The 25,994-nt window shown below is 34.4% G+C and overlaps 1 protein-coding gene across 1 annotated transcript in view; it reads left to right on the top strand.

Moving 5' to 3' along the window:
* PPP2R5A (protein phosphatase 2 regulatory subunit B'alpha) overlaps positions 1 to 25,994 on the top strand; it is a 63,574-nt gene that overhangs the window by 25,241 nt on the left and 12,339 nt on the right. The window contains exons 2-5 of the mRNA XM_049634185.1: positions 6,434 to 6,630; positions 9,910 to 10,011; positions 22,044 to 22,136; positions 25,732 to 25,862. Of these exons, the coding sequence (XP_049490142.1) occupies positions 6,434 to 6,630; positions 9,910 to 10,011; positions 22,044 to 22,136; positions 25,732 to 25,862 (523 nt within the window). The remainder of the gene's footprint in view (positions 1 to 6,433; positions 6,631 to 9,909; positions 10,012 to 22,043; positions 22,137 to 25,731; positions 25,863 to 25,994) is intronic.

Raw genomic sequence — 25,994 nt, 5'->3', positions numbered from 1 at the left:
ATATTCTGTTGTGGGTTTTTTTTAGTCGTATTTAAACAATTTTTTAAAATGTTCATTTATTTTTGAGAGAGAGCGAGCAAGTGTGAGCGGGGGAAGGGCAGAGAGAGAGGGAGACACAGAATCCAAAGCAGACTCCAAGCTCTGAGCTGTCAGCCCAGAGCCTGATACGTGGCCAAACTCATAAGCCCTGAGATCATGACCTGAGCAGAAGTCGGAGGCTAAACCCACTGAGCCACCCAGGTGCCCCACTCTTATTTTAGAATGAAAGGGAAGAGATAAACAAATTTGCCATCTTTAACTAATATACATTGTGAATCTGTAAGTGGGTAAGGATTTAGAATATAGCTATTAGAGGAACAGTTGATAGATATTTCAAAGACTCTGGTCTTATATGTACTTTTTCTTGCATTCTAGGTGATTTGAGTCCTGTTTGCATTACAGATTTATTTTGTGATCTTGGACATGCTTTGTAGTGTGCCCTCTTAGAGTACATGTTGTAAAGCAGTTGTTTTCAACCTTTTTTGACTGCAAACTATAATAAGAGACACATTTTACAGGGGGCACCTGGGTGGCTCAGTCGGTTAAGTGTCTGACTCTTGGTTTCAGCTCAGGTCATGATCTCATGGTTTGTGGGATTGAGCCCTGTGTCAGATTCCATGCTGGCAACATGGAGCCTGCTTGGGCTTTTCTCTTTCTGCCCCTCTCCCACTCGTGCTATCTCTGTCTCTCTCAAAACAAATCAACTTTAAAAAAACCACATTTTACTTTACTACTCAGTACTCATACTGAGACACATTGATATTTTATATATATTTTAAAATTCTAGCCATGACCCACTAAAATGATCTTACTACCCAGCAGTAGATTGCCATTCACACCTTGATAAACAGTTCTCTAGAGCAGTATTTCTTTTTTTTCCGATTTTTTATTTTAAGTTTATTTATTTACTTATTTTGAGAAAAAGAGAGAGCAGGGGAGGGGCAGAGAAAGAGGGAAAGAGAATCCCAAGCAGGCTCTGAGCTGTCAGCACAGAGCCGAATGCTTAACTGTTGGAGCCACCCAGGTGCCCCTAGAGCAACATTTCTTAAAGTGTGAGTCAGATACATCTTCATGTTGGGTGTTGAAAAAAAACTTAAGCATTTAGAGATAAATAGGGAAACCTAATAGGGCTTTTGTGAGTTTTCAAAGTTGTATTAATAATTCTTCAAAGATTAAATGCCTCCCTTCCCTAGAGTTGTGTTGATTCTCCTTTCTGCCTAAGACTTCTGCAGTACTGAAAATTTTTTAGTGGGATCAAATTTCAGTCATAACAAAATGAAGAGAGTTAAGATGCATTTGAAAAACTCATCTTCCAGGCAAGTTTAAACCAATGATGTATTTTTCAAGGCAAAAAGCACATCTGTTTTTAAATAATTCTTTGATTTGTGCAGTTTTTCTTATATCTTCCATAATTTTCATGCAAAGCTTGTTTTATTGGGGACTTAGTAAAGAGCACTTTTAGGAAATCCTTAGTTCTCTGATATTTTTGAAGACATAAATGTAGGTCATAATATTTTTTTAGGTAATAATATTTTTAAATTGTAATCAAATTTCTTTGACAATTTAAAGACTTAAAGCATTTAAAACTGTTGAACGCGATACACTATGATAATAATTACTGGTAATAATTGCTAGTCTGAATTGCTCCCAAGTAAATACTTAGGGAGACCAAAATATACTAAAAGATTTATGAATAGGACTGGTTTTTCTCTTCATTTAAATGGCAGTCACCAGGAGCTTAAATACTCATCCTTTATTTGTTCCTGATTTATTTACAAATTTTAGAAGAAATTAATAATCCACTTGAAATAGATACATGTCAGGGGCACTTGGGTGGCTCAGTCAGTTAAGCGTCCCAGCTCTTGACTTTGGCTCAGGTCATGATCTCACCATTTGTGATATTGAGCCCCCCATTGGGCTCTACACAGACAGTGTGGAGCCTGCTTGGGATTCTCTCTCCTGTCTCTGTCCCTTCCCTGGTTGTGTGTGCTCGCTGCGCTTTCTCTCTCTCTCTAAATGAAATTAAAAAAAAAAAAATGGATACATGTTATTATTTCAAGAAGACCTGCTTTAAACTGCTGGAGCAAAAATTTGGGGTCTCTTGTGTGATTAATTTCAAGTTGACTAAGCAAATACTGTGTTGTACTCAGGATGATGTGTAACAGTTAACAGTGTGTGCATCTACCATTCCAGTTGCTGTATGGCGTAGTACTCTAAGGTGTTCTGAATTTTTCCTGTGAACTTGTATGTTTCTGCAGGTGTTTTTATTTTTAAACCACTAAGTGAAATTCTCATAGAAGACATCAGTGAATATTGCAGATAGAGAATCCTAAGGAAAAAAGCTATCACCATTGGAATCGGAATGGACATTATCCACATTGAAAATGGCGAATGGATAATTAACATTAGCCCAGTAAAAATAACTAAGTTCGAACAATACATGACATTGCTGCCTAAATGTTAAGACATTGCCAAACTGAAATATCATTGAGTATAACAGACTTCATTTGGAAGCATTCTTATAAATGGTGAAGTTAAAGTATAAAGTCACCAATATAGATTTTGTCAGCACTTTTTACATTAGCAAAGAGAATTATTACACATTCTTTTTCTCACAAGTTGTCATTCATATTTATGAAGTATAGCCAGAATATAGTCTGATCTTTTTTCAACTTATTTAAATATATTTTCTGCTTTTCTTTTTTTTCTTACGAGAACATTCAGTGTAAATTGTGTTTTGTAGAGACACCTGAGTTGGGACATAATAAACATCAACAAGTACAATATATTTCATAGCTTCTTTTTTTTTTTTTAATTTTTTTTAACATTTATTTATTTTTGAGACAGAGAGAGACAGAGCATGAACGGGGAAGGGTCAGAGAGAGGGAGACACAGAATCTGAAACAGGCTCCAGGCCCTGAGCTGTCAGCACAGAGCCCGACGTGGGGCTCGAACTCACAAACCGCGAGATCATGACCTGAGCCGAAGTCGGCCGCTTAACCAACTGAGCCACCCAGGCGCCCCTATTTCATAGCTTCTTGATGAAAACCGTAATCATCTTTTCTTACTAGGATAACCATTATAAAAATGTTTTTAACCTACGTAAAGATGTTGCATGTCATGTACCTAGCAGTTTGTAATCCCTTGAAGACAGGAAGTCATCTCTAACTTTCAGAACTAAGTTAGAAGTTTTTATTATTTAAAAAAATCTTTTTTACATGTTTGTTTATTTTTGAAGGAGAGAGAGAGAGAGAAACAGAGCATGAGCGGGGGAGGGGCAGAGAGAGAGAGGGAGACACAGAATCTAAAGCAGGCTCCAGACTCCGAGCTGTCAGCACAGAGTCAGATGTGGGGCTCGAACCCACGAACCGTGATATCATGACCTGAGCCAAAGTTGGACCCTTAACCAACTGAGCCATCCAGGTGCCCCAGAACTAAGGACTGTTTTGAAAGTTAAATTAGGGTTAGGTGGGAAAGGATTTTTCTTTTCTCTAATACCTAAAAAAAATTGAGGACTGGAAATGTCTATTTTAACTCAGAGCCAAAGAAGTTGAAATGTTAACTTTTCTAAATATTTCTAATGTTTGGGAAGATCCAGATGTGACCTATCCCGTCTAAGCATTAGGTAATGCTGAGATAAAATACTGGAGAAGAAAAAATAAATTTAAATCTTTAAGTTAAGAAATGGATTACTGAATGGAGAAGCTATGAAAAACACCAATTTTTCTGTAGAGAAGACTCTTATGAGTTAGGTGCCCAGAAAATGAAACTTCTTTTTGTAACATATTCCTGAATCTACTACTATTTACCAGTCCTAAAAATCATTTGTGTCTTCTAACATGTTAGCCAGAGGCCTCTCCTTTTTTATTCCGACTTTGAAATATATTCACTCAACTTCATGATCATTATCTCGTTTAATCCATTTAAATCACCATCAAGGTAGGTTGTTGATAAAAATGGTCATTACTATAAATTCTTAAGCTTAGACATGATGTAATAATTTATTGATACCACTTTTGATATTCAGCAGAAATTTTGAACTTAATTCTGTAGCCTGTTTTTCAGTGCATAGTCTTTATTCCGCAAATTTAAGAGTTTTTTTCAAGCATCAAATATATGTTTGTTGACTTCTTATATACCCTACACTATGATATAAAAGAAAAAGAAAACTTGTTCAGTGAATGATCCTTGCCTTTATGGAACCTGAAATCTTTTGGTGGGTGATAAAAGAAATACTCATTAAATACAGACTTAAACATAATGCATACTCAACTATATGATTGAGACTGAGTACTGTAGATGTTCAGAGAAGGGAGGGATCACTGTGTTCTGACCTACTTACTACCTAAGGGAAATTTTGTGGAGAATGTGAGATTTAATCTTGGAGGGTGAGTGAAACATAGGGGAGGAAATCTGGTAAGGTATATCAGGTAGGGAAGAGTTTGAGCAGACACATGGCCTTTGAGGAACAAGAAAGGCAGTGATTTCATGTTGAGTTGGTAGTGGGAGGAAAAGGAGAATTAGTTAGGGCTGGACCACATAGTGAAATGGGATATTGTATGAGTTTTTGTATTAAAAGGAAAAAATAGCTTAAAAATATTTTAAAAACTCTGTCAGAACTGAGTTAGCTTGTAAAGGTATGACACCTATTTCCCTATATTCCCCATCAGTATAATGGGGAATCTTTATGTATAATCTTTATGTATAATTATACATAAAGATCTAATATATGTTATAATAAAGATATAAAGTGGGGCACCTGGGTGGCTCAGTCGGTTGAGCGTCCAACTTCAGCTCAGGTCATGATCTCATAGTTCGTGAGTTTGGGCCCCACGTCGGGCTCTGTGCTGGCATCTCAGAGCCTGGAGCCTGCTTCAGACTCTGTGTCTCCCTCTCTCTCTGCCCTCCCCCAGTTGCGCTCTGTCTCTCTCTGCCTCTCAAAAATAAATAAAAATAATTAAAAAAAATAAAAACAGATATAAAGTTATACAATGAGGATATAGATATCTTTACAAATAGATAAAGGTATTACTGAGAAACTGAAAAAACGTATGGGGATTTCCTGTACAGTATGAGTTGAGAAGGATTCTTACAGCTCAAATAATCACCCCTTCCCTAGTGTGTAACACATACCCAATCTAACAAGTTTAGCGTAATTGGGAAGCTCACAAAAAGCAGAGGTATTATTCATCTTCTACTTTTTCAAATTAAGTATATTAAGTAGGTGCATATGAGGTTTTTTTTTTAAATTTAATCCCCCTAATTAAGAAACTTAAATAATTGAGCTAATTGAAGGTCCTTGTTTACAGATGTGAAAGTTCCGAATTGAAATTTTGTTGTTTTTTGAATGTTGGAAACAAAAGGATTTAATACATATGTTAGACTCAAATCAATATAATGTGTCCATAGTTTTGTAAATAAGTGGAAAGTAAAACAAGAAACATTTACTGAATGCCTATTGTGTGCCAGATACTGTGCTAGATATAAGAGGTGGTGGGGTGTGGAGAGAGGGACAGACAGAGATAGAGATAAAAATAACACTTGTTTCCCGTCTTTGGGGGCCTTGCAGTCTAGGAATGTTGTACATGTAAAACATAATTGCCACATAGAACAAAAAATGTTACAGTAGAGATACACACCTAAGATACATTTGGGTAAAAGAGGATTAACCAGTTTAGCTTTAGTGTCCTAGAGTTTCTGAGGGGAATATGTTTCTGCTGAAACTTAATAAATGGGGAGGGTTCCCAGGGTGGGAACGTGGGAAAAGAACATTCCAGGCAAAGGAAATTGTAAAATCTCACAGGTCGAGGGAATATGGTTTAACCACAGGGTTACATGCTGCAAAGTGTTGAGAGTTGATTGTTGACAACAGGCAGCTGAATTTTGTACACAAGTTTGAGTTTCAATTTGTAATTTTTGGAGAATCATTGAAAAGTATTGAGTGTGATCAGATTGATTTTCTGTTTAGCACAATTTTTAGCTTTTGAGGTAGTTTAGAAGGTAAATCAGGAGTTGTAGTAGTTATGGGACCAGGCAAGAGGAGTAGTTAGGATATCATTGCTGTAATTTAGATGATGGATGATGAGGATAATTAAAATGGCAGTGAGAATGACCAAAAAAAGGGTAGATTCCAGATATGTTAAACAGAATCAATAACATATAATGGTTGATTATGGATAGTAAGAGAGGAAGAAAAGTCCATTGTGGATCCTGGTTTCTGGCATGATGAGATTAGATGGGTGCATTTCTCATGATTTTTTTTTTTTCCTCACTAGATTCTTGAGAGAAGTTTTTTTATTTTATGTGTGTGAATAGCATCTATAAAATTAATAAGCTTATTAAAGGTCATTTCTGAGTAGGTTATTTCTAAGTTTTTCTTTATTTTTATTTATAGATGCCACTTCCAATGAACAACAAGAGCTTTTCTGTCAGAAGTTGCAGCAGTGTTGTATACTGTTTGATTTCATGGACTCTGTTTCAGACTTGAAGAGCAAAGAAATTAAAAGGGCAACACTAAATGAACTGGTTGAGTATGTTTCAACTAATCGTGGTGTAATTGTTGAATCAGCGTATTCTGATATAGTAAAAATGGTAAGCCTTCTAGACTTAAGTTCCTCAGATTTCTATAAATTCAAGTAAGATCTGAGGTGTAATTATGAATTACTGAGACTGATTTTTAATAAATATACAATCAGTGTACTCAATGTTTTTTAAATAGTCCATTTGAAAGATTATCCATTCATTCCACTGATGCTGTCTTATAATAGTTCAATGGCTGGTGGCTGTCATATTGCATAGTGCAGATCCAGAGCTTAGGAGAAACATGTAGGCTTAAGATTATACAGATTGATAGGTGATTAATGTCATAGAGCTGAATTGTCGCTAAGGGAGAATGTCTAAAGTGCAGAGAGAGAAGACCAATGAAAAACTATGGGACTCCACATTTCAGCAGGTAGGTAAAGGAGTCAGGTCTTAAAAAATGTATTTATTTAGACTTTTTTTTTTTTTTTTTTTTTTTATTTTATTTTTGGGACAGAGAGAGACAGAGCATGAACGGGGGAGGGTCAGAGAGAGAGGGAGACACAGAATCAGAAACAGGCTCCAGGCTCTGAGCCATCAGCCCAGAGCCCGACGCGGGGCTCGAACTCACGGACCGCGAGATCGTGACCTGGCTGAAGTCGGACGCTTAACCGACTGCGCCACCCAGGCGCCCCTATTTAGACTATTTTAATATATTTATAGATTCTATAGCACTTGAATTTTAATAAAAACTCAGGACCTTTAAAAAGGTAAATAACATAAGTTTATGAAGTCTCTGTGAAAAATAGATTACTGCCAACTTTATTAAGGTAAGGTTGTTTAGGATACTAATAATTCAACCTTATTCTCCATCAAACAGTAAAGTTTGTTTAGGATTTGCGATTTTTGTATTTTGGTGCATAGTACCAAAATACAAAAAATTTAGTCGGAGTAATTAGAGAATCACTGAATACATAATTGAAGCTTAGATGTTACCAGGGTATAGAAGGTTATAACAAGTATAATTTGTAGTTGTCTTCATTTCCTTCCCCTTGGCTAATACATGTTCTGGGGGAAGAACAAAATGTGTAGGAAAGTTTAATTTGGCCCCGTTATACTAGTTGAATTTTTTTTCATCGCATTTGCACCAGAAAATTTGGGATGATTTTTTTGTTTTTTTTTTTCAAAAATGAAAAACCTTAAAGAAGTTTTTTTTTTAATGTTTTTATTTTTTATTTTATTTTTAAAATATAATTTATTGTCAAATTGGCTTACATCCAACACCCAGTGCTCCTTAAAGAAGTTTTAAAAGATTAGCTATACAAGGAACATTAATCAAAATGCAGTTTGCTTCCTGGACTCTCAGTAGACTGTAAAAATTAAGTGACAGTTTGAAAACAGAAGTATTAAATACTGATAAACTCATTTTGTTTTGTGTTTTGTGTTTATCATTTAAAATATGTTCAGGGGAAAAAACAGTATTTCCATTTTACTGATTGGTAAATCAGATGGTTTGTATTCAGGAATTTTAAAAATCCTGGAAAAAGGTACTTTATTTTAATCTCTGTAAAGTTACTGACTTGGGTGCCTGCTAGGTCAGTTGGTAGAGCATGCAACTTTTGATCTTGGGGTTGTGAGTTTGAGCCCCATGTTGGGTATAAAGATTACCTAAAGTTATTGACTTGAATATTGAAGGTATTCAAATATTTAGATATCAGAAGTACTCAAATGTTTGAGTCAGTTTATTCTATACTAACAAATTCTGGGATTTAATTTCTTTCTCCAAGAAAAAAGGTGTGTGTGTTTTTCTTTCTTTCTTTTTTTGTTGTTTTTTTTTTTTTAACTTCTGGGTACTTAATTTCTAGACAAGCGTGACGCCAACTCATGCTGTTGGCCCTATAAAGCTCTTACGTATATTTGTTATATATAGTTAATTTTATTGGTGGCACAACAAAGTTAACTTTTTCTTTTACTGCCAATAATAAGTATGATCTCAAAGCAAATTATGCCCTCTGAATGGGATATATTTCCTTTTCATGTTTTATTTGTGACTTTATGCCATTCTTTGTGAAATTGATATCTGTCAAACTATTTATTCTGCCCTCATGTACTGGCTTTGAGTTCTAGCAGATCAAATTCTAGGTTATTACTTTCTAAGTCTTATGGTTATAGTAATTGACTGTAAGCAGTTATTTGGCTGACCATAGATGCCACTTCATAAGAATAGTTGGAAATTTGCACCACCTATGACCTCTTGTCTCATCCTTTATTCCCCAGATAGTTTATTTCAGGTGACCAACTTCTTAACGGTATGGCCTTAAGTGTTTGCTAAATAAACCATGTGGTTTCTCAGTTGTTCATCATTCTTCAAAGATTAGCACCACAGTCTAACCTTTGCTAAAGAACAAAGATGTGTTAGTTTACCTTGGTGCTAAGACAGTGTGAATGATGAAATTTTAAATATTGTATTTCATTGAATCTGAAATGAAGAGTCAGCATCCTGATTTTAGAGAGATTAATATGTTTAAAAAAAAAAAAGGCTCAGGGGCACCTGGGTGGCTAAGTTGGTTAAGTGTACAACTTCAGCTCAGGTCATGATCTCATGGTTTGTGAGTTCGAGCCCCGCATAATGCTCTCTGCTGACAGTGCAGCGCCTGCTTGGGATTCTCTGTCGCTCTCTTTCTGCCCCTCCCCAGCTTGTGCTCTCTCTCTCTCTCTCTCAAAAATAAATAAACATTAAAAAATAAATAAAAATTAAAAAGGCTCAGAATAGATGAAATACATTAAATCACCAGTGGGGTATTATAAACTATGTCCCTAATAGCACTGAGGGTATTCTGCCCTCCTACCCCTCTTCCTTAGTGTTGTGTGTATGTATAAGAATGGAGATCTTTTATCAAACTCTTTTGGATTGTAAGGTAAGTAAATGGCTGGATTAGAATATAGAGGGAATTGTAGAAAGATGAAAAGGATCAAGTTAGGGATAGGTAGACTTAGGAACTTCATGGTTTTCTCCCCAGAATTCCCTTCCTCCCTTTTTTTTTTATTTTTTTTTTTTTTTTTTTATTTTCCATTTAAGCAAAACTTGGGAAAGAACGACTTGTAATTTAAGAAAGAGGAATCCAGAGGTAATCTGTAATCTTTAGTAGGTTGGCATTTGAAGAAGTCATAGTTACGGGATAGAAAAAAGAGAAACAAATACCTGACTTCTTCATATCTTGATGAGGTTTACAGGTTTTGAACTAGGCTTATAGTCACAACTTTTTTCTTAAAGTTATCTTTAAAATATTTCATTTTACATTGTTTAGTTGTACAACAAAGAGTATAAATCTAAATTCGTTTTCTTTACAGATCAGTGCTAACATCTTCCGTACTCTTCCTCCAAGTGATAATCCAGATTTTGATCCAGAAGAGGATGAACCCACGCTTGAGGCCTCTTGGCCTCACATACAAGTATGAAACATAATTATATATTGACAGTTTTTACATTTATGATATTCTGCTGAAATCATGGTTGTTCTCTTTTAGATCTGAGTGTCTATGTAAAACATTTGACTTTTAGTATGTTTGCTCATCATTTTCTTTTCCCCAAAATACTGTATTTCACTTTTTTTGAGGTAAAATACACTTAACATTTATCATTTAAACCATTTTAAAGTGTACTACTCGTGGCATTAACTACATTCATAGTGCTGTGCAGCCATTACCACTGTCTAGTTCTAGAACTTTTTTATCACCCCAAATGGAAACCCCATTCACATTAGCAGTCACTTCCCATTCCCCTATTCTCACAGTTCCTGACAACTCCTAATCTACCTTCTGTCTTTATGGCTTTACCTGTTCTGAATATTTAATATAAATGAAATCGTATCATATATGGCCTTCTGTGTCTGGATTCTTTTATTTAACGTAGTATTTTTAAGGGTCATCAGTGTTGTTGCCTATGTCCATACCTCATTCTTTTTAATGACTGAATGATATTTCATTTTCTGGATATACCATATTTTGTTTATCCATTAATCAATTGATGGGTGTTTTGGCTTATTGTAATGAGAAGTGTTATGAACATTCACGTACAAATTTTTGTTTTAACATGTTTCCCATAAATTTTGATAAGTTATGTTTTTGTTTTCATTCACCTCAAAATAAATTCTAATTTTCCTGTGATTTCTTCTGTATTACTAAGGAATGTGTTTACTTGTTACATATTTGTGATTGCCATATTTCTTTCTGTTACTGATTTCTAATTATTTCATGGTAGTTGGAGAATATACTTTGAATGTTTTTAATGCTTTTAAGTTTATTGAAACTTGTATTAGAGCCTCACATACAGTATATTCTGGAGAATGTTTCATGTGTGCTTGAGAAGAATGTATTCTGTTGTTGGATAGAGCATTCTGTAGAAATCTGTTAGGTCTAATTGGTTTATAATGTGATTCAAGTCCTCTTTTTCTTTTTTAATCTTTTATTCTACTCATTGAAAGTAAGATACAAAGTTTCTAACTTATTGTTGAATTTTATATTTCTCTCTTTAGTTCTGTCAGGTTTTGCTTCATGTATTTCAGGGCCCTGTTATTAGCTGCTTATGTTTATAATTGTTATATCTTTTGTATGTATTGTCCTTATTATAACTCTAGATGGTTTCTTAAATTTATTTGTCTGTTATTAGTGTAGGCACTCCAGCTCTCTTTTGGTTACTGTTTGCATGATATATCTTCTCCAGTCCTTTTCCTTTTAATCAGTTCTTTTGAATATACATTTTGTCTTGATAAAGTTGGAACATGTTTTTGTAATCAGTTGTGACGGTCTTTGCCTTTTGACTGGAGTGTTTAATCCATTTACAGTTAATATAATTGCAGATAAGGTAGGATTTACATCTGCCATTTTGCTATTTCTATATGTTGTATGCCTTTTTGTTTCTCTGCTCTCCATTACTGCCTTTTATATTAAATAGGTATTTGCTAGGGTACCATTTTAATTCCCTTGTTTTTTTAACTGTATTTTTTATTTTCTTAGTAGTTACCCTGAGGATTACAATTAGCATCTTAAAACAATCTGTTTTGGTTGAATACCACTAATTTCAGTAGTGTATAAAATTTTGGTCCAATATACCTCCATTCCCTCCCCCATCTCCTTTGTGGTATTATTTGTGGTATTGTCATACAAATTAGATCTTTACACATGCCCACCAATACAATTTTGTAATTATTGCTTTATGTGATTGTCTTGTAGAGCAGTAGAATAAATGAGTTATAAATAAAATTCATTTATGCTTTTATGTATGTATAGTTGACCCTTGAACAACATGAGTTTAAACTGCATGAGTCTGCTTATGTGCAGATTTTTTTGATACCGTACAGTACTGTAAATGTATCTCTTCTTTACAATATTAAAAAAAATTTTAATTCCAGTATACTTAACCTACAGTGTTATATTAGTTTTTGGCATACAGTATAGTGATTCAACAGTTCTGTGCCTTACACAGTGCTCACTGTGATAAGTTTACTCTTAATCCCCTTCACCTGTTTCACCCATCCCCCCCCCCCCATCCACCTCCCCTCTGGCAACCATCAGCTTGTTCTCAATAGTTAAGATCTGTCTTTTGGTTTGTCTCTTATTTTCTTTGTTCTGTTGTTTTGTTTCTTAAATTTCACATGTGAATGAAATTTTATGGTATTTGTCTTTCTCTACTTACTTCATTTAGCATTATACTCTCTAGATCCATTCATGTTGTTGCGAATGGCAAGATTTCATTCTTTTTTATATATTTTGTATATTCCATCGTGTATATATACCACATCTTCTTCATCCATATTCTGTATTCATTTATCAGTGGACACTTGGGCTGCTTCCATAATTTGGCTATTCTAAATAATGCTGCGATAAACATAGGAGTGCCTGTATCTTTTCAAATTAGTGTCTTCCTATTCTTTGGGTAAAAATACCCAGTAGTACAATTACCAGATTGTAGGGTAGTTCTATTTTTAATTTTTTGAGGAACTTCCATACTGTTTTCCATAGTGACTGCACCAGTTTGCACTCTCCCTTATGATATTCTTAACATTTTTTCTCCAGCTTACTTAAGTTTTAAGAATACAGTATATTTATAACATACAAAATACATGTTAATCAGTTCTGTTACCAGTAAGGCTTGCTGTCAGCAGTAGGCTATTAGTAGCTAAATTTAGGGGGAGTCCAGAGTTACATGTGGATTTTTGACTGAGTCGGGGTGGGGAGGGTCAGTGCCCTTAACCCCTGCATTCCTCAGGGTTCACCTGTACTTAGCTTTACCTGTGCTGTTTATTTCTTCTTGTGGATATCCTTTCATTTCTTCCTGAGGGGTTCCCTTTAGTATTTCTTGTAGAGCGGGTCTGTTAGTGAATTCTCTCAGTGTTTGTTTATCTGGGAATGTTTTAATTTCCCCTTCATTTTTGAAGGAGAGTTTTGCTGGATATAGAATTCTTGGCTTAACTACCCTTTTCCTTCAACACTTAGAAGATGTCATCCCACGGGTCTTCTGGTGTCCCTTGTTTTCTGATGACAAGTCAGTTGTTATTTAGGACTTCATATGTGTGATGTTATTTTTTTCTTGATGCTTTGAATATTTTCTGTTTTTAATTTCTGTCACTTTTGATTATGATTTGTGTAGATGTGGATCTCTTTGGCTCTATTCTACTTGGAGTTCATTGAGCTCCAATAAGAGTTTTTGTGTAATTAATATTTTTCATCAAGTTTGAGTTGGTTTTAGCTATTACCTCTTCAGATATTTTTTCTTCCTCTTTCTCCTCTCTGAGACTCCCAATATGTGTGTGTATGTTGGTATGACTGAAGGTGTCCCTCAGATCTCTGAAGCTCTGTTCCTTTTTTGTTCATTCTTTTTTCTTTCTGCCCCTCAAACTGAATAATCTCTACTGATCTACCTTCACATTCACTTATTCTTATGCAGCTCAAATTGTTTTGGGTTGTTTTTATGGGTCAGCAAGTTCACCAAGTTCACTTTGACATTTCAGAAGTCTCTCTCTGGAGCATGTCTTTTTAGTTGAGACTGAGAAAGGGATAGTCTTCTTGACCTAAATGCCATTGTGTGACAGTTCACTCCTCAGAGTCATTGGGAAATTGGTAGTAAAAACTTATTATGTAGGCAGGATCAGTTCTTCCATTAAACCTTCCCTGTTTCTGTCCAGCTCTAACTACGTCATTTAAACATCCCCTCAAATATGTGGCTTTAATATAATGTCATCTAGAGTTCACTCAGTAAAATCACATTGACACTACCTCAGTTGATACTTTAGTACTAGAACTCTTTAGAATAGGATTCAGGGTAGATTATCTTACAATACTTACAAACTGTTAACAAAGATTCCATTATAGCCATAAACTATACTCATATGTGTTTAGTGTTTCTTTTGCACATGTTTTTATATATCTAGTCTTTATGATCATTTATTTTTGTTCCCCCAAATGTCTCATTAAAATATTCTGAGAATATTCAGATGCACTTTCTTACTTTTTAAAATAAGCAAGGCTCTGAGGGAGAAAGTAAAAGTTCAAAGGATTCTTGCCTAATGCCTCAGATGATGTTTATATTTTAAAAATAATATTAATGACCTGAAATCTGCAGGCAAGCACAGTGATGGGTTTTTCTAGAGAATTTAATGTATGTGTCTACATATGATCAATGGTACTCATTTATAAGACTGCTGATCATGATTAGCTAATTAGAGCAATACCAATGACTACTGAGCACTTACCATGTTTCAGAGATAGTGGCAACTGCTTTATATACCCATCTTATCTAATCCTTTTGGTAACACCATAATATTGTTCATTTTATAGATAAGCTTAGATGAAGCTAGAAGAGATTAAGAATCCTGCCCAAGTTTATAAAAATAGTAAGTGGCAGAATTAGGTTTATAACTGAAGTATTACTCCAAAGTACTTGCTCTTAATTTTTAAAAGCTTTACTGCCTCTCCTAAATATAGTCTATGGCCCTAAAATAAATACATACCAATTTTTAATGAGGTTTAATTCATACCTTTTTAGCTTCATTATAACACCAGTAAAACAGATCTTCCAAATAATTCAACTGGCCATTCTTTTTCTTTTTTAGCCCTCATAAGTGAGTTTTTAAAGGTGTAATTATACAGGTACAGATATGCCTTGGTTAAAGGTAACAAAAGTTTAGATATACAAATTCTAACAAGTAAGAGAATTATTATCATTACAAAGCATGGTAAATCGAAATGATTCTGGTGACAGACCTCTACTTAAATCATAGTTTTGATACTTTTCTACCTATATGACCTTAGGCTGCTTAACTCTTTTGCCTCCTCCTTTATGAAACTGGGATAAATAAGGATTCTTTAAGGATTGAATGGGATAATGTTTGTACAGAACCTAGCACAGTTTTTTAAACTATATGTTTTTCTTTTCTCTCCCCTTGTTTTCTTAAAAGATAATTACTTTTGGTATGTGGGAAGAAGTATATTTTTGCTCTTATTGTTGCCTTTATGCTGATAACCTTTATATGATACCCTGGGTTCTTTCTCTTGTAGCTAGTTTATTGGTTTCCTAGAATTAACAATACTGAAATTATTAAGTAGTCTCTTCCCTAACTTCCATTCTTCTCTAGCATATAACATAAAGTAATATCCTTTTACTTTCACAGTAAATACTTGCATAACAATTCAAAGCTTCTACTTTCCATACACTCTTCTCCATCCTCTCCCCCAACTTTATATTTTTATTATTGTATAATACCTATGTGGTTAGAACATGTAACTAATTGTATATTACTATTCTGTCACTTTTATGCCCATTGCTTGTTCTTAGCTCTACAGGTAAAATATTTAATCTTACCATCGATCCTTATGTCAAAGTTCCCCTGATCATTTCTTGATAATTTGGAGCTTGTTTTTTTTTTTTTTTAAGTAATCTCTACATCCACCGTGGGGCTCAAACTCATGACCTCAAGATCAAGAGTCACGTGCTCTTCTGACTGAGCCAACCAGGCGCCCCTGGAGCTCATTCTTTAGTAGAGGAACTCATGGGAATATTATTCCTTGAGTTTTTGTATGTACAATAGCAGTTTGTAGATTTTCTTTTTAAAGACCAATGTGATTTAAAATCCTTGATTCATCTTCTTTCCCTAGGTACCTTAAATATGTTATTCCATTATCTTCTGATTTTCTTTGCCTTTATAAAGACGTGGTTTTTGGCCTGGATGTCTGTAAAGCATGTTGTCCCTTTAATGGCCAAGTGCTTTACTGGTTATACATAAGTGTTTATTTTTCTAGATAAATTTTCTCATTTGAATAGTATTCTTTCACCAATTTCTGAAGTTTCTTCAGTAATGGTTTTTAGTATTTATTTTGTTGTACTGCTTTTTTTTTTTCTTCTCTGGGGATGCCAGCTTTTCATATGTTGGTTCTTCTTATCTTTCTGTGTCCCTTACTTTCTCTTAAAATATTGGATTTTTAAAATCTCATTTTTTTATTCTGTTGGATTGTTTTTCATCTTTCTTATTACCATTCTCTTTTTCCTTTACTCTAGTTGAAAGGTGGATGGACAGTGAATATTTAGTTTTGCCAGCTTCAGTATTAGAGACAGACAAGAGGAAGGGAATGGATATTATATTAGCCAACCAACAATGCTTGCTACAGGCTAGAACCATTGGAGTGAAGAGTGTCTTAAGTAAAAGGAAAAATGATATATATTTAATGACAATAGGATGGATAATCAGCAACATTAGCTATTTTCTGTATAGTTCTTGGAAGGTAGAGAGGAATCTTGCTTTTATATATGGGTGCTAGCTTTTCCTACTACATTGCTTATTTTTATTTTGCCAGGACTTATATTTTTTAGTGGTCATTCCATTTTATTTATTTTTATTTTGTTTGTTTATTTATTTATTTTCTAATGTTTGTTTATTTTTGAAAGAGACAGAGACAGAGCACAAGCAGGGGAGGGGCAGAGAGAGAGGGAGACAGTATCTGAAGCAGACTCCAGGCTCCAAGCTGTCAGCACAGAGCCTGATGCGGGGTTCTAACTCACAAACCGTGAGATCATGACCTGAGCCAAAGTCGGATGCTCACCTGACTGAGCCACTCAGGTGCCCCATTTTATTTTTATTTTAAAAGAAAAGAGAAAAAAAATTACATTCTACATGATTTGTGACATTTTAAGCAATAGTCTGCTTCATTTATTTATTTTGTCTAGCACACATATATCTAAATAAAATGGAAAAGGAATCCTAGGATTAGCAAACGTTGATTAAAAATTTTAAGATTTATAAGTCAGATGCCCAACCGACTGAGCCAACTAGGTGCCCCTTTAATCATCTTTTTTTAGGGTGGAATATTAAAGCTGCTCTGATAAATGACATTGTAAAAAGTTGTAGTACTGAGGAAATTTGCTCATTGAAAGTTTTTTGTTCATAACATACTTTGAATCAACTCACCAGGAATTTTTTGTTTTATACTAGAAGTTTACATTTTATTTATTATTTTTACTTAGTTTTTGAGAGAGAGGGAGGGAGCACAGGCAGAGGGGGAGGGAGAAGATCTCAAGCAGGCTCCATGCCCAGACATGGGGCTTGATTTCACACTGTAAGATCATGCATGACCTGAGCCAAAAATCAAGACTCGGATGCTTAACTGACCGAGCCATCCAGGCGCCCCAGAAGTTTACATCTTACATTTAGCTTATCAGATACTTGATTTCATAAATCAATTTGATAGGATGTAAAATAAGCATTATATTTAGTTAATGAGAAGGAATAATCACAAGTAATTTCAACACCTTTCAAGTTTTTATTTCCCCAACCCTGTTCATGAATTTCCTAAAAATGTGCTAATTTATCATTTTTGTCTTTTTACTCTTTTTCCATACTGTAATGGAAATACTAATGAGCATTGGAATAATGGAATAAATTAAATAAAGAAGAAAGGAACAAAAGAACTGTTTCACTATTGGGGGATTGATCATATCTTTTAATTTATAAAATGTAGTATTATATGGCAACTACTCATTAACAGTTATAAATTATTTTTATTTTCTTTCCTAAGTATTTTGTATTTATTGAGGACCAACAAGATTATAATTTTCTGTGTGCTGACTTCTAGGTAATTAGGGATGCTTTGCTGCTGTAGTAGCCTGGAATACAGGCAGATCATGCAGTATTTTAATTTTCTTGTATCAGTTATTTCTTTAGTGGCACAGATACTTAAGATGTAATTATTGGGGTACTGACTATAACATAGACCTTTTTAGGGATAACCTGTATTTTAGGGACCAGAAGCTCTTCTTTGTGATCTTTATCATTAGAAATTTAAATTAGAAACCTACACATTTTACAGCCTACACCTTCACATCCAAATAGCTCTTGGTCACATTCACTGTTCAGTCACTTAATACGAAATATCTCATTTAGTTCAGTGTATGTTGAGTCTTACATGAATTCTTTCATATATTAAATCCACTTTACAACCCATTTAAATTAGTTTCCTCTTAAGAGAGTTTGGAAAACGTTGGGCCATATTCCTTGAAGACAGTCTTTTGTGTATTTACAGTTTGTGAAAGTCTCTTCTCAGTCTTTTGCCTCTCTGGGCCAAACATTTCCAGTCCTCTTAGCTTTGTGTATAGATCTCATTTTCAGATACTTGAATCATCTCTGCTGTTTTTGCTGTACCTTTTTCTAAAATCTTTTATTGCTAAAGATCAGAATTTTATATATTTTAACTAAACCTTAGTAAAGATACGGTCATTATGGAGTAGAATGGTAAGATTACCCTTTTTAGTTAACTGTTTACATTTTTTACTTACTTTTTGGGTATTTTTTGGATCATAGAAGTAGGAACGTATGTGAAGTTTGCCATTTTACTAGAAAAATTAATGCATTGCTCAAGTATCTATTGTTCTTTGCAGCACTATTTCTTAGATTCTTGGAGCAAATTATTTTTTCATATATAAGAACATAGAAAAACTCCAGTATTTATACAAAAATATATTGTCTCTGAACAACTGTGATTTTTATTCATTCAGGAAATATTTTCCAGGCATTGCTCTACATATTGGGGGTAATGTATTGAACCAGTAAGCAAAATCCTTTATAGTCTAGTGGAAAAGATTAAATAATAATACTATGTCAAGGTGTAATAAATACAAGAAAAAAGTAATGCAGGATAAAGGGTTTAGAAAGAGTGACAGTGGGGACAGGGTACAATTTTATAGAAGGATAGTCTTAATGGCCATCTTGAAGATTGTCAGCTCTGTAGATCACTAGCAATTCTTTTACTTCGGTTTCACATTACTCAACATGTGTTTAGATAACCTTTTGTTATTGTCTCTTCACTGTTGCTAAGTTGGCTGCATAATAGCAGTTTGCTGCTATCTTAACTGGTCCCTTAATATTCACTGTGTCAGGTAAATGGCGGAGATGAAAACTCTGTAAGAAATGCTAATGTGTATCTGTGATAGGCACAGGTTTCAAATGAATGTGTGATTTAGAGGATTCAGCTGGATGTCATGCAAATCTCCCAAAAGATACATAATTACTCCTAGTAGTATTAAGCCTTAAGCCCTGTATATCTGATGTAGATCTTAAGAGGTAGAGTATATAGGCTAATGCATGCTGTACTTGACTCCTGTTTAACCTGGTCTCACCTCACCACAAATCTTAACTTCCACTTAACTAGGGATCTTCATAAAGGTTCTGAGTCTCTGATTCCATACCCATCAACCCATACCCTATATCTCGTGCTCAAGACATGTCCTACCTTTCTATAAAAGCCCTTCTTTTTCTTTTTGGCATATCCAAAGTCAGATCAAATGTAGGGCCCAAGTTGCATTTTCCTCCTGCTGATTTTATTTTTCCTGCTGACTTTATTCCACAGTGCTATTGCCCTTTTCTAAATGTCTCCTCCACTCATAGTCTGTGCCATATAATTTTTACATATATACCATTTTATATGTTTAATTTTGTCTCACCTCCCTAACAAGTGAATAAGCTTTTTGGGGCTGTACAGTGCCTAATAACATTCCCACTGTATGTAGCTAAAAGGAAAACTTGTTTCCTCTACCCATAACACTTTTGACACCAAATGTGTGGATTTTCTGCACCAAGAAATTCTCCACTTCTCTGTGGATACCAACTGGGTGTCCTATAATTTATTCATTTCTGACACTGATGACCCAGAGTTACCACAGATACCACAGGTTAAGGGCTCAGTCCCATGGGGCCACACCCCATTTCACATGGCAGTCAGAGGAGTCTGGGCCTCTTGTACTTCTGACCAACTGGCTTTAAGTCTGGGGTTCGTTCCCACAATCCACTCTTCAGGTTTGATAATTTGCCATAACTGCCCACAGAACACAGGAAGCACTTCATTTACTGTTACTGGCTTATTATAAAGGATGCAAGTCAGGAACAGCCAAATGAAAGAGATGCATAGATCACAGTTTGGAGAAGGGGCTCCATGGTAGTACCCTCCCAGTACCTTGATGTGTTCACCAACCCAGGAGTTCAGGAGTTCTCCAAACCCCTTTGTTGAGGATTTTGATGGTGGTTCCGTGAGGTGAATGTGATCCATTAAATCACTGGTCATCAGTGATTGAACTCAGTCTCCAGTCTCTCTCCCCTCCCTGGAGGATGGGGTTTGGGACTGAAAGTTTCAACCCTCTTATCATAGGGTTGGTTGCTGTGATAAGCAGGCTTCATCCTTCTACAGTCATCTCATTAGCCTAAACTCAGGCATGATTGAAAGGGGCTTCTTATAACAAAAGATGCACCTCTTACCCTTATCACTCAGGAAATTCCAAGGGTTTTAGGAGCTCTATGCCAATAACCAGAAGTAGGAACTTACCACAGCAGGCCAGTATTGGACATGAAAATGGGCACTGGACAGTTGTGCCAGTGAACCTGTGTAGCAGTCCATGAGACTGTATTACTCTTCAGAGGACTCTGATAATTTTTGTAGATTTTTTTTGCATGTGTGTACTCCAAAGCAAAATTATCTACATAGTTAGTTGATTAGAAGATTATTTACAAATAAAACTGATACCAATTTGTTTTCTTGTTACAATATCATACTTAACATGAAAATTAAAAGATAATAATTAGACCAGATAAGCATCATTCCTTTTGCACAGCTGGGCAAAAAAGATGCATCAAACACAAATAATATTTGTTCCTAAAACTGTTGTATAATATTAATAAAATAATTGAATAAAATAATAAAAATTTGTTATTGTGTGGTGAGTGATAAAGCCCCAGATCTGGTAATGCTTTTTTGTGTGTGTTGTAAAGTCTGTAAATTTATTATAGCAATCTTTTTTTTTTTTAATGTTTATTTATTTTTGAGAATGAGAGAGAGAGAGAGAGTCCGGGGGAGGGGCAGAGAGAGAGGAGGACAGAAGTTCTGAAGCAGAGAGCCTGATGTGGGGCTCAAATTCACAAACTGTGAGATCATGATCTGAGCCGAAGTTGGGTGCTGAACCAACTGAGCCATTCAGGTGCCCCTTTTTTCTCCCTTCTATATGTGGCCCAACTATACCTGTTTATTGAATGACTGTTTTTGCTTTAGGATATAATCTTCCTTTTTTATGTTTAGGATGCTAGATTAATATGTTTCTCAGTAGCTAATAAAGTAAGGCAAATTCCTTACTTTAAATTTCAGGGGCTATACTCCTGTCTTTTATGAGCTGGTAGGTTACAATAAAAAAACTTTAGTGTATTTTCCTCTCTTCTTGAAAGACAGATGTAGGTGTGATGGAAACAAGTTGAACTAAACCTTACTTTATCTAATTCTGATTTGTGGTAGCAAGTGAACATTTTCTGCTACTTTTAAAATGCTTGGCCCTTTTTAAGTAGAAGTCCTGCTGTGACTTCCTAGTTTATTCACCTTGGTTAAAAGACATTCCTTCCTGAACCCTGAATTTACATAATTTGGTTCATTACTCCCCAAGTGTAGATAAGGTATGCTGGTTTTGATTTAATTGTTTGCCCCATTATAGTTTTATAGAAAGACGTGAAGGTTTTCTTTTTATTGTTATTGATGCGCCAGCCCTTGCAATCTAGTTTATTCTTACCTGTAAGTTTCTGATCTATATTTAAAGAACTCTAGAAATTAAATTGAAGTGGGTTAGGAGTCCACTGGAAAATGAACATGTTCCCAGTGAGTATGGACTACAAAACAGTCTTTCTTAGTTAAATATTTTGTTAGGCAAAATATTTATTTTCTAGTTCCTGTAATTACAGTTTCAACAAGTGATGTGAAGCAATTAACTCCCAAATTTACCAGCTTAGGAGACCAAATTGTGAATATATATTTAGTTTTTAAAAAAATGTTACCAACTCATCACATTTTCTAATGAGCTCTGAAATCTCCCTCCTAGGTTGGTAGGGGAGGTATGTTTGGTATGAAGTGATTAAGAGGGTAAAATTTTATAGGCATCATCTTAGTTTTTATTTGACTTTTTCTCATAGTTGGTGTATGAATTCTTCTTAAGATTTTTGGAGAGCCCTGATTTCCAGCCTAGCATTGCAAAGCGATACATTGACCAGAAATTTGTACAGCAGGTAAGGAATTCTTATGTCTTAAATTTCCTTAGGTTCATCTTAGCAATGATTCATTAATTTGTGATTAAAATAGTCTGTCAAAACTTAAATGGTTTATTTTACTTTAACATCGTTTAATACTCTTGCCAAACAATTAGGGTAAAAGTGAAGGAGCTATGAGAATACGAGAGTATTTTAAACAAGAGTGAGCTTCTAATGACATCAGTGGAATTACATCCAATCCTGAATTCTTAGTTATTTTATAAAGACCAGAAAAGCAAGCCTTTCTGGACAATCTGAGAAAATTTGGTATGACCATTCAATCAAAGGGCAAGAAGCTTTCTTTTAAATTTTTAAGTCTTTGAACTTGACCTTTGGGGTATGTTTTAAGCATTGTAACTTTGAAATGACAGAGAAAAAACAGAAATGGAATCACCATTAGGAGTTTGGGCTTCGGCTCCTTTCCTGTTACCGGTTACAATTACCAATGACCTTTCCTTTTTCCTTCCCCTTCACACCTTGGGCATTCTAGCCTCCCAGTTCCTAAACCGCAGATAAATGGGATATTTAGGAAGAAAAGGAGATAGAGTGAATGAAACATAATGGGATACCTTCTTTTTTTTTTATAAATTAGTTACAAGCTATTATTTTTTGGAAACTACATACTGAAAATTAATTTTTTGGAATGTGTTCATTTTTATTTTAATCTTCAAAGTCTTTTCAACAATGTAAAAGCCTCTCTTTAACTGAGGGGAACTGGCTGGCCCTAGACAGGATTGTGGTGAAGTAGACCAAATCTTTGCAGGTTTTCTCTTTGGAAATACTTATCAGTATGTAAGGTCTCATTAGGAATTTGATGCTCTTCTCTTCTAGAGTTATTTGCACTTTCAAGAAAGGTAGGAGATGAGTGAAAAGGTAGCAATGAACCCAGTGCAGAGGCGAGGACTAAAATCATTACGAGGACCTTTCCTACCCTCTTACCACTGTTGTATAATAAAGATTCTATAAACATGAGTTCCGCATATTTATTTAGAGTTCAGTTTTCATCATTTATAGCGACACCTGACCTCACATAAAGTATTCTGACTAATTGCTCTTAGTGTATTGATTAATGAAGAATATTGTCAGGAATATGTCCTTCAACCATTCAAGCAACTCTTCATAAATTACAAAGAAATATTGGGTGTGTGCTAACAGTAAAATTTACATTTCATTCACAAGTAAAAATCAGATTAAATAGAACTTTGTGATTTTGGTAATTGCAGATGAATGCATATTTATTTCCTTCGGTAGCTCTTGTGTGCTACAGAAGGAATAGAGTATATTAAAGAACTCTAGAAATACCACATTAAATTGTGTTTAACATAAAAGCAGGTTGAGGGGAACAGTTGCCTTAGTGCTTCTTCAGTCTAGAGCTTGAGGTATTTCTGCTGCTGGTTTATTCCATGGGTTTGAAGAGAAACAAGAAGAAAACTTCTACTTTATACTCTAAATACCTGAATTATCCGAGAAACCAAAGCCCAGTAATTTGTTCCTAGCAGTTTATATGACTGTGCTTTCATAGATCACTTCTGTGATGTATTCATATTATGTTATTCTTCATGAATAGTATATGAGAGAATCCTTAGCTTTTGTATTTTGAAATTATTTGATTACGTGGTCATTTTAAGACTTAAAAGTACAGGAAAAAATTAAGTATAAATTTGGACATTCATATTTCAAGAGAAAAAAAATACTTGGATAATTCCAAGTTATGTTCAAATCATAGGATTTCAGAAGAAAGAAAGAAGCTAAGAATTACCGAGTGCTTTTTATGTGCCTGGCATTGTCCTTATATGCTTTTATATAAAGCATGTGTGTCTAATTTTACACAGCTAGTAGATGGCACAATCAGGATTCAAACTAGACTCTCTCTGACCATAATGTTCCCTACACTTAGAAAACACAAGATTAGTTTCAGCCTTCTTCATTTTATCAGTGACGAAAAAGCTCAGAGGTTATGAATTACCCTTAAAAGCAAAGTTAGAGATAAGCATCACAGCCAGAATAAGAAACAATTTCCTGATGACTAGTTTTATGTATGTTTTATTATATGAATTTATATTTATATTTATAAATAGATTATTTAGATTACAGTATTTCAGAATAGGTTTTTTTAAGTAGATTTAACAGTTGGCGAACAGGTATTCTCTAGTTTATATTTTTCTCCTGAGGATCAACTCGTACTAAATTCATTTATTCTTGAATTAAACATGTCAACCTTAACAAGTAAGGGCCCCTTTTATTAATTTGCAAGCTTATCTTCTAAGTAAACCCAACATCAGAAACTTGAATATGAGTGTCTCAAGTGAGTAGGTTAGCCATTTTTAATTAGAATAATTTGAACTGAATTTATTAGGTATATTAACACAAATTCTTTTACTCTGGATATTTTTGTTTGGAGCCTCATTCAAGACTTTAATAACCTAGTGAACAAAGAATGCAAACTATAAACAAGACATTTGTTTAAGGGTATGTAAATATGACTAAAGTCATCACAACCCTCAAAAGGCATTCACTCTAATAGAAGAGATGCATATGTAAATAATCACATATAATTCAAGACAGAATGGGAAAAGAACTTTGAGGAGTCCAGAGCTTGCCATCTTGACTGTAATTATCAATATCAAAGTACAGAATGTAAAATTCCTTGATGACTTCATATAGGTAATTATATTCTACATAGAGAAATTACTTTAAAATTTTTCCTAAGAAAATCCAATGTTTTATTTAAAATACAGTAATACCATTTTTTGACAGCAGAAATTCAGTTTCTTTGCCATTTTAAAAATGGGAATTTGAGCTTTGACTTTAAATTTTTCAAAGATCTCTTTATTCTGCCTTTGCTGAAGAGTTGTGTAGAGGTATAGGAAGAAAATGGTGAATTAGCCAGTTTGAACTGGTTTAAACTTTTGCAGCCAGTTGCTAAAGTGACTTTAAATAAAAATCTGTAGTCTCATCTCTATTTCATTATTTCCTGAATGACTTTTACTCTATTAGCATGTATCTGCCAGTACTTTCTCCTACTAAATATTAATTTCTGAGCTGTTGGCATGGTGACTTGATTTTTAGTGTAAAATCACAAAACAATTTTAGTCTGTATAAATCTTTCTAGTAAACAGGAAATTACTCATTTGCACATGTGTATTTTCAAACTTCATTTATTTAACGACTTGCAGTTTGCAAGCTTAAGATTTTTGTATGTAGTTTTGAATTACTATCAAAAAGCATTAAAAATCTCTCAGGTTTCAAAACTGTAAAATTATGAGCCATGGTTAGTAGTCAAGAAGAGGACAGAATTTTTAAATGAGTGGCAAAGCAAAAAAAATACAAAACAAAACTGTACACTTTTCAAAGTATTTATATTTTTATGTGTTTTTTGAAATGAAGTGAAAAGAAATACTCCTTAAACTTTTCTTTAGCTTCATTATTTAGCAAGAATAAAATCAACCTGATAAGGCAGAATCATTGAAATTTTTTAAAAAAATTTCATGGGTTATCTTGAAATCAAATTAGAATAAAGTGAAATTTTAGCTCAATTATTTTTAAAAAGTAATTTCTCAGATTTTTTTTAAAGCTCCTGGAGCTTTTTGATAGTGAAGATCCCAGAGAACGTGACTTCCTGAAGACTGTTCTGCACCGAATTTATGGGAAATTTCTTGGATTAAGAGCATTCATCAGAAAACAAATTAACAACATTTTCCTCAGGTAAACTGGTCATATATTCATGTATAGCACTTTTCCCCTTCCATGTTTTCTTTTTATTCCAGTTCCTTTAATTTTTATATCTGAACTGTTGATAAGTATTTGAGTCATTTTAAGCCTGTTTTGTGGGTGTCG

The sequence above is a fragment of the Panthera uncia genome, chromosome F1 (genome assembly GCF_023721935.1).
Source record: "Panthera uncia isolate 11264 chromosome F1, Puncia_PCG_1.0, whole genome shotgun sequence".
NCBI classification, from domain to species: domain Eukaryota; kingdom Metazoa; phylum Chordata; class Mammalia; order Carnivora; family Felidae; genus Panthera; species Panthera uncia.
Note: the sequence above shows the minus strand (reverse complement) of the source record. Positions and strands in the feature narration are given on the sequence as shown.